The 9,253-nt window shown below is 40.4% G+C and overlaps 1 protein-coding gene across 2 annotated transcripts; it reads left to right on the top strand.

Annotated features, from left to right (window-relative positions):
* The first annotated feature begins 1,978 nt into the window (after positions 1-1,978).
* Positions 1,979-8,642, top strand: tpp1 (tripeptidyl peptidase I). Of its 2 annotated transcripts, none has more exons than XM_040041481.1 (13): positions 1,979-2,087; positions 2,501-2,575; positions 2,811-2,950; positions 3,043-3,193; positions 3,570-3,691; positions 4,636-4,802; positions 4,940-5,138; positions 5,318-5,506; positions 5,933-6,002; positions 6,111-6,231; positions 6,367-6,528; positions 7,300-7,425; positions 7,690-8,642. In XM_040041481.1, exons 1-13 carry the CDS (start codon positions 2,077-2,079, stop codon positions 7,828-7,830), a joined length of 1,674 nt encoding a protein of 557 aa, XP_039897415.1. In that variant the 5' UTR covers positions 1,979-2,076; the 3' UTR covers positions 7,831-8,642. The 2 variants fall into 2 exon arrangements, with proteins under 2 accessions (XP_039897415.1, XP_039897414.1); XM_040041480.1 differs by having other exon boundaries at positions 1,982-2,087; positions 2,498-2,575.
* Positions 8,643-9,253: the final 611 nt, after the last annotated feature.

Genomic DNA, 9,253 nt, shown 5'->3' with positions numbered 1-9,253 from the left:
TGATGTGCTCAAGTAGTCTTCAGGATGAGTTCTACAGGCTTCCTGAAGGAAATTCAACACTTTCTTTTGGCTGCCTTTTATTCTGTTCTTTGTCAAGACGATTTCACACTGCTTCAGTAATGCTTCCACATGGTACTGTCCACATTCATAATTATGACAAGATCCTTAACACCACTGATTAAAATTCAGTTCAGTACAGTTTTATTTCTATAGCATTAAATCACAACAACAGTTGTCTGTGTGCTTTATACTGTAAGGTAAAGACCCTACAGTAATACAGGAAAAACTCCCAGCAATCAGATCCCAATGAGCAAGCACTTGGTGACAGTGGGAAGGAAAAACTTCCTTTTAACAGGAAGAAACCTCAAGCGGAACGAGGGTCAGTCATCTGTCGCGACTGATTGGAGGTAATGAAACAGGACAAAAAGACACTGGAAGAGAGCCAAAGAGTTATTAATAACTAATATTTAAATGAGAGTGGCGTATAAACACATAGTGAGTCAAGAAGAAAAAGTGCATCATGGGAGCCCCAGCAACCTAAGCCTTTTGTAGTGTAACTAAGGGATTCAGTCCCAACTTTATGCTTTGTCAAAAAGAAAAGTTTTATGCCTAATCTTAAAAGTAGAGAGGGTGTCTGTCTCCCAAATCTGAGAGCTGGTTCCACAGGAGAGGGGCCTCTCTGCTCTGCTTCCTATTCTACTTTTAAATCTAGGAATGAAAACTAGAGCAAAGTACTCTATTCAGGTGATACAGTATTTTGGGTCTGTAAGGTAAGAAGGTGCTTGATTCTTTAAGAATTTTCATTTTCATTGTGCAGATACTGTACCACAAGATTTCTCTTCTGTACATACTGATGATGATGAGCCAGAAATGTCAAAACTGGATTAATCCCTCCATAAGATCAGTCCAGTTCTAATAGAAAAGACCTATCCCAGTCCTCATTTTCTTGCTGTTTCCTGTGGCTATTCACTGAAGCCACATTTGTGATGAGGCTTCAGTGAATAGCAGATGCATTTCTCAGGTCTTTGCTGGATTTTTCCTTTTTCTGAAGGATATAACCTTCACTAACTGCTTTTCCTGCTGTGGATCTTTTTTTTAGGCCTGCCGTTTCTTATCCACCTCAATTTTTTTGCACACTATGCCAAGATATGCCAAGTTTTTGGCTAACAGTTCTTTAGGAATCACCTTGTTGGTGCAAAATACTATTTAATGCTGCAAAACTGTGTGCCTATTGTGACAGGCTGCTAGTAACAAAGGGCCTAAAGAAACCATTTAAAATTGGGTCTGTTATGTGTAGACACAACACTGGTTCAGCCCTTGAGTTAAGTGCCTGTTTTATCTTTGAACGAGTCATAAGTCAGTGTTAAGTGGTTTAACAAACAAAGAAAGCATTCCTCTGAAAAAGGCCAGGTACAAGGACTCGGTACTTGGAAGCAAAATATTGAGATATGAGAGCTGACTCCAGGCTTTTGCACAGTACTGTACCACAACAGAAATATACCAGACTTACAATACAAACTTAGTAAATATGTGTGTATTATTCAATTTAGTCTTTCCACACTGGTATGTGTTATTATAGTTAGGTTTTTTAAGTTTGCAATATTATTTTAGTTATTTTCTTCCGTCTAGTTATTTTAAGTTAGCTAGTTTTTTTGTTTTTGTTCTTTTGCTTTTAGTTGGGGAGACAATTTTCCTTTCATTCCAAGTCCACAGTGGTGAAGGAGAAGTGTGAGTGGACAGAAATATCCAAACCATAGCAGGAAATTTACAAAACTTGCCTCCAAACCAGCAAAAGTGAAGCTGTGACACAGATTTGAACCCAGTTTACTTTTTCTATTTGAATACTGTTAAGGAGCAGCGTTTACGTGCAGTAAAAAAAAAAACAAAACAAACATAAATAAACCAAAAATAAAAGTTAGCAGAACATACTACATTACAAACGTGTTAAAGGATCGGTGGTGGGAGGGGGAAGGGGGGGCAGCGGTTGCTGATCACGTGAAAAGAAAGTCACATGACTAGTGCGCATACACTAACCTGGTCGCTTGAGTTTGGAAAGCTGTAACAGGAGAGGACACCATGAACAAACTGTGAGTGCTTTAGATAACTTCAGAGCTTATTTACATAAATAATGAAGAGTGCGATACCGTGAACTGTTTAAACGTAGCTAACCCACGTTTTTTACCTCACTGGTGACCTATAGCTGCTGCTAATGTAGCAGGTTAAAGTGGCCGTGGGACGTTAAAGCTGTAATAAACTAAACAGCGCTTTTCTGTAATAGATGTAGCATTAGCATAACGCTATGTGTGCATGAAGGCAGGAAGAAACGCGTATGATTTTAATTTTACCTTCTTACCTGAATCACATTGAAACGTCAAAGATGCACCAAGACATCTTTTGTTACCGACCAGAAATAACACTAATTGTAGTTTTGACAAAACTTCCGGGTTTGTTTTGGGTGTATCTGATTTTCAATGCTTTGATTTCTCCTTTCTTCCAGCAGACTGGTCTTCTCCTTGCCCTTTTTATTCAGTTCGGTGGTCTGGAGTGGATATCTGGAGTCAGACCAGGATGTCTTGTGAGCAAACATACAATTTTAAAACTGTTATGATATGTATTATTTACTTTAAGTTACATCTGGATTTCTGCTAGCTATAGACTGTAAAGTGAGGTATGATTCATATGTAATTAATTACTGGGTGCTGTGTTTATTAATAAGTGTGTTATACCAGGTCTCCCAGCCATTTAAATGCTTGCCATTAATTTCTGACTGTTAAAATACATTTTCAAAATGTTTATTCTTCTTTACACAGGATACCACAGGAGTGGGCTCATGTGGATCGGGTTGGTCCCACAGAAGAGCTCGAACTGACCTTTGCCCTAAAGCAGCAGAATGTTCACCTGCTGGAGGAAAAGCTCAGGCTGGTGTCAGACCCTGACTCAGTTCAGTATGGTAAGGATCTATCCGATAACTGCAACCTTTACATTTTAAAAACAGAAAGAAATACTCCTTTAAACGTTAACCTGTGCTCGTTTGCACTCCAGGTAAGCATCTCAGTCTGGAGGAAGTAGCCTCCCTCGTGCGTCCCTCTGACCTGACCGAGAAAGTGGTGCATCGCTGGCTGCAGAGTCATGGGATTACAAACTGCCTTACGATTCGCACTCAGGACTTTTTGCAGTGCACCATGACTGCAGAGTAAGCATATTTCTTTGGCAGCATTTGTTCTGCTTACTCAACTCACTTGCTCATGACACAGTTAAAGCGCAAAGTCACTTCTTCAACACGAGTTCTGTAGCAGTGTAAATCTCCCACTAATGCTTGTATCTTGTGATATAGTTCCTCTTTATGCGGTTTTGGGTTAAAAAAAAGTCAGACATTGACCTGGAGTAAAATGAAATATTCATAAATCAAGGCTGAGACAAGGAGTCGATTTCACTTACTAGAAGTTCCAGTTTATCTGTTTTACATTGTTTCCTTTTTAAACACACATAAATGGACTTGCATGTGTTTGCATGGTAATGACAGTAAATGATAGTTGTACTGAATTCTTTTGTTTGCTTTTTTCCCTCAGGACTGCAGAGAGGTTACTTCCAGGAAGCAGATTTCACCGTTATATGAGAGATGGACATTATTTAGTGAGGTCTTCAGCTCCATACTCGGTTCCCGATGACGTTCATCATCACCTTGACTTTGGTGAGCTCCATTTCAAAAGCTGCTAATTATTATGTTGGGTTTTTTTAGACCTAGGTCATAAAATTCTACGATTGCTTGCAAAAAAAAATACACCTACTCACATTTTGCTGCAAAAACTTTTTTTTTAGATCGCTTCTTTGTCCCGTTCAGTCCACTTGAATAGATGTCACTACTGCCCACTGGATCCTCAATAACCTTTTCATTACATTTTTTTTTACCGGGAATTTTATTTTGGGGAAGAGGATAGTGTCACATAGGGCCTAAATTTTTGGGTGGTTACTTAAATTGTCATTGTGGCCAAGAAAACTTCAGTGTGGCACCAAATATTCTCCCTCACAAGCTTCAGGGTGTTACAGTAGAACCCAAGTTTGACCCTGACCTGTGTGTGTGTGTTTACATGTATTCAGTGCTTCTGCAGTGTTAATGACCTGTTAAAGTCCTACAAATCACACTTTTAATCATCATATAGTGCTTTATTCTAACCACCTTAAGTACAGCCAGAATTGAAATCAGGAACCTTGCTGGTGTAAGGTGACGCTGCTAACCACTTTTTCCTTAGAAACTGTTGCTTGGTGTGTGGGTGCCGGTGCTTAGCCACAGGGTAATTTTTTACACAGAAGTTGTGGGTTTCTCTCGGATATTTCTGTTGAAATCGTAAATACCAACGTGCAAGTGGTCAGAATGGCACTTCAGTGACTAATCAAAAAAGGAATAAATAGAAACTACACAAAAAGTGGGTTTGAGATGCAGGTGAGGAGATATATTTGGGTTCAAAGACTTCGTCATTTTTTATGGCAAAGTCTTTGAACTTTATGAGAGCATCTCATATGATTAGGTTTGGATCTGCATTGACACTGCCGCCCCCGTGACCCTGAAGTACATAAGTGGTTAAGGAAGTGGATGTGGGATTGAATTTTTTTTTTTATTTGTGTATGCTTCTGCAGTTGGAGGACTTCACCGTCTTCCTCCTAAGGGACTGGATCTCAGCAAGAAGCAGAAGTCTAAGGCAGGGTTTCACCTCGGGGTGACTCCTGCCGTTTTAAGGACTCGCTACAATCTAACATCAGCTGATGTGGGATCAGTTCAGAACAACAGCCAAGCTGTAGCTCAAGTATGATACACTCACCTTTTATTTAAGGGATGAAAGGTTAAATGTTGCAACTAGCCATATAACCTTCAGCTCCAAGTCTTTAATCTGACTATAACGTGGTGTAATTTTTCACTGTAGCTAGCTGCTTTCTCTTTTAGTTTTTGGAGCAATATTACCATCCCGCCGACTTGGCTGAGTTCATGGCCATGTTCGGTGGTGGCTTCCAGCATCGGTCTGAGGTGGATCGAGTTGTAGGAACCCAGGGGGGAGGAAAAGCTGGTATAGAGGCCAGTCTGGATGTAGAGTACATCATGAGCACAGGGGCAAACATCTCCACTTGGGTCTTCACCAATCCAGGTATGAGAAAGAGTTTGTCTTTCTGTTTTTAGATTATTCAAAACAAAATCATGATATAGAAATGATAAACCCTTTAGCAAAGAGGTCAGAGCTTGGAGTTAAAAGCAAGAGAAAAAAAACAACCTCCACACAGAGTAACGTTTCTTTTTTCCCTTTAAATTGTTCTGCTGTGCCTCCAGGTCGCCATGAGTCCCAGGAGCCTTTCCTCCAGTGGATGATTTTGCTCAGCAACATGACTGACCTGCCCTGGGTTCACACTATCAGCTATGGAGATGATGAAGACAGTCTTTCTGCAGCCTACATGACGCGCATCAACACAGAGTTCATGAAGGCCGGCGTCAGAGGAATCTCATTGCTCTTTGCTTCTGGTCAGTAATAACAGTAACATTTGTAACAGTAACATGTGTGTGACATGTTGTGGTGCTTTTTGTGGTTTTCGTCACCTTGGTTAAAAATGAGACTTGACTTGAATAACTGGGGAATTCTTTAGAGGCCCAAGAAAAACCTGATCGTGTAAAGAAAATAAGAGGCTTTGTCTCCTTGGCAATATGTCACCTGACTGTAAAGTCACTCTCATTGTCAGATCATTATGTCACTTGAAACATGAATACAGCACCATTGTTTCATACTGAACCCCTGATGGCACGGCGTGTGTACGCGATACCTTTTTGTTCTGCTTGCTTTTTATCACGGCTCCAAAGCAACAGTCAATAGGCTGCCAGTCATTAGTAAGATTTACTGCACCATCACCTGCCACCTCACTTATAATCACCCTGATCTTGTGTCGTGTTCAGGTGACAGTGGTGCTGGATGCAGACATCTGGGCAAAGAAAACACCTTCAGGCCCAGTTTCCCTGCCTCAAGGTAAAACATCAACTCCAGTTTTGTGAAACTAAAGCAGCGTGTAATTATTTGCAACAGATAGTTTATTATATTAAAAAAAATCTGATTTAAAGAGCTTCTTATTTCCAGCCCATATGTGACTACAGTAGGAGGCACATCCTTCAAGAACCCCTATAAGGTCACGTATGAAGTCACAGACTCAATCAGTGGTGGAGGCTTCAGCAACATCTTTAAGATGCCCGACTACCAGGTAAAATCATCAGCCTTTAGTGATGCATGATACATCTCCGTTCATTTATGTATCCAGTGATCATCGTGTGTGTTTTTTTTTTCCCCAAAAGTCAGTGTAAACAGTGCTATCTGTGCTCTGTGTGTGTTCCCACAGACCACTGCGGTGAATAGCTATCTAAAGACTGTAGCGGCATCCCTCCCTCCTAAGTCATACTTCAATACCAGCGGAAGGGCTTACCCAGACATGGCTGCCCTATCTGATAATTACTGGGTGGTCAGCAACAGAGTGCCTGTCCCGTGGGTGTCGGGGACCTCGGTCAGTATCCTTTGTAGCAAATAAAGAATTGACAATGTAGCAGAGGAGGAAAAAAGAAACAGAAGAGCCATAAAATTAGCCCAATGGGCAAACTGACAGCCTAAACGAAGCTGGTGCCTTTTTTCCTCTATGGGCTCCTAAAATGTTGCAGGTTTAGTTTTTTTGGACAGATAAGTTTATTTCCAACAAAGTACACTTGACGTGTATGGACATTCATCGAAGCAACATAACAAATACATTAGACATCTCTATATAAATAACACAGATTCTGTGGTTGAAATGGAGTTGGTCCCGTCTAATGAATAATAGAAATATTCATCTGACTTTCAAATCACCAGCCAATGGCTCATATAGAGTAAGACAAGTGCATTCATACCTACACACTGATATGCATACAACAAAAATGCACAATCATACATCTGTACATAAATATCTATACCTGTACCTGTAGTTTCCAGAACAGACTCTGTGCAGTTAGGATGGATCTGAGCAGGCAAACTCAATAGCTACAGGGGATTTGCTTTAAAATGAGTGAAGGTCTAAAAGGGTGATGCTTCATTCCCCCATGTTGCGCTCTTCAGCTTCCTTTGCATTTGGTACAAAAGCCTTACACATCATGGGAGGTTTATTTCAGTTAAAGAAATGTTTGTGTTTACAGACTGTAGCCACCCCCATTCACCACCAACAGTCGGCACTTACCTTAAATGACTTGCTTTGAATGTCTGCTTCTTGTGGCTCATTGCATCTCACATGCATTGCTTACCCATCCAGGCATCGACCCCTGTAGTCGGAGGTATGCTTTCCCTCATCAATGATCAACGTTTCATGAAGGGCCTGCCTGCCCTGGGCTTCCTCAACCCCCGACTCTATAAGCTGAATGGAAAGGCCTTATTTGATGTAAGTGCAGATAATTATACTATTACTGTAGATAAGTACTTGAAGTAATTATTGGAGGACTCTTGTTGTTACCAAACTATTGAAGAATGCTCCACTTGTATAGATTACACAACATAGACACTGCGACGCTTTAACTGAAAAACAAGCTTTGTTTACGCTGCTACTGTTATGACGGGTGTTCACTAAGGCAGTTTTTTTAAAACAAGAAACCAAATATCCATGGTCGAGGTCTGGTTCCTAAATGCCGTTCACTTTTGTCTCAAGGTAACTGAAGGTTGCCACTATGGCTGTCTGGACGAGCAGGTTCAAGGGCAGGGTTTCTGTGCCGCACCTTCGTGGGATCCTGTTACCGGCTGGGGTACGCCAAACTATCCTGCCCTGCTGGCTGTCCTCCTGAGTGATTAGCTGCAAATAACCCACCAGCGCCTGCTCTGAGAGTAGACGCCAGACACACAATGCCAAAGGCAAAAGGGTCGAATAGCTATACTCTAGGTTGCCTCTTTTGGTTTTATTCAGGTATACGTTTGAAGTTGAAGGATTATTGAACTCCTAAAGATTTTTGTTTGCTGAATCATTTAAGGATAATTGCATCGCCTCTCATTTTAAGGCTTCAAACTGTTCAAGTATGTTTGCCAGGGATAATTATAGTGGTAGTTTTTTAATACTGCACTACAGCTGCCATTTTCTGCTGTTCACTGCATTTATAACTGACCCAGATTTGAGATATTCTTGGCTTTACATCCATCCCTTTAGATACACAGTGAGGACGTACAGTTGGCTATGCAAAAAGATTAAATAACTTTATTGAAAAGGTGGAAATATATACTGTAATCACTTCTTATGCACAGCTTGTTTTAAAATAGTGCTGTTGATTGTTAATGACTGTGAGCTGGATTAATATCTGATCTGTACAGGGAACGAGACTTCCAAACTACTCGGCAGGGATAAACTAGGTACAAGTCATCGTGTTGTTTGAGATTTTTAAAACACCGCTCATGTATGTGCACTAAAAAGGGGAACATACTTTGTGGTGTGCTGATTAAGAGGACGTTTGAAATCTTGATTTGCTGCTGTGAAATGACAAGATGTGTTGTAATATGTGGATTTGAAGTGATTCAGCAATTCTACCCACCAGCATTGTTGTACTTGTTGTGAAAGCACTGCCTTTACTATTTTTGTGGACTGATTAAAGCCAGATTATGTACAACAAAATGTCAGATGGGTGTTCAGTATTATCCTCGATGTTTGAAAGTATGTTATGATGGTTGCAGTTTGGAAATGTGAGCTTATTAGAGCTTCCTTTGGCTGTCACAATGGGTTGCCACAGGAGCCGGAGCTACATATTTGACTTTACAACAATCAGCCTTTGTGGCACAACCCTCTCAGGGGATTTTTGTCTCCTCCCAGTCTCAATCATCATTTACCTGTGGGTGAATTCATCAATCGCCACACTTTGAAGCTAACATTTTAATTTATTATTAATCAAGAATAATCTGCAAATTATGCATTGAAAATAAGTGTAAATAGATAAATGTAATAGATGTGGGTTATGACTAAAGACCTTATACAAACTGGTTAAAGTTAAATTCTGCCCTGTCATTTCCAATGCAAATGTCAACACGGCCTCTGACCTCTACTGTTTTCAGTATCCTGGCACGCGAAGAAAAACAAGCCGACAAACTAATTTTTACAGATGAACCTTTGTAACTGCAAAAGTTCAAGCTGTAAGATGACAAAACTACCATTTGTGTGTACGCACTATGGAAAAGGATTAAACAAAAAGAAGTTCCACTTATTTATTTCTATTTGAATGAAAGAGGAAACCAAA

This window comes from Simochromis diagramma, unplaced genomic scaffold (genome assembly GCF_900408965.1).
Source record: "Simochromis diagramma unplaced genomic scaffold, fSimDia1.1 OVJJ01000304.1, whole genome shotgun sequence".
Lineage (NCBI taxonomy): Eukaryota > Metazoa > Chordata > Actinopteri > Cichliformes > Cichlidae > Simochromis > Simochromis diagramma.
Note: the sequence above shows the minus strand (reverse complement) of the source record. Positions and strands in the feature narration are given on the sequence as shown.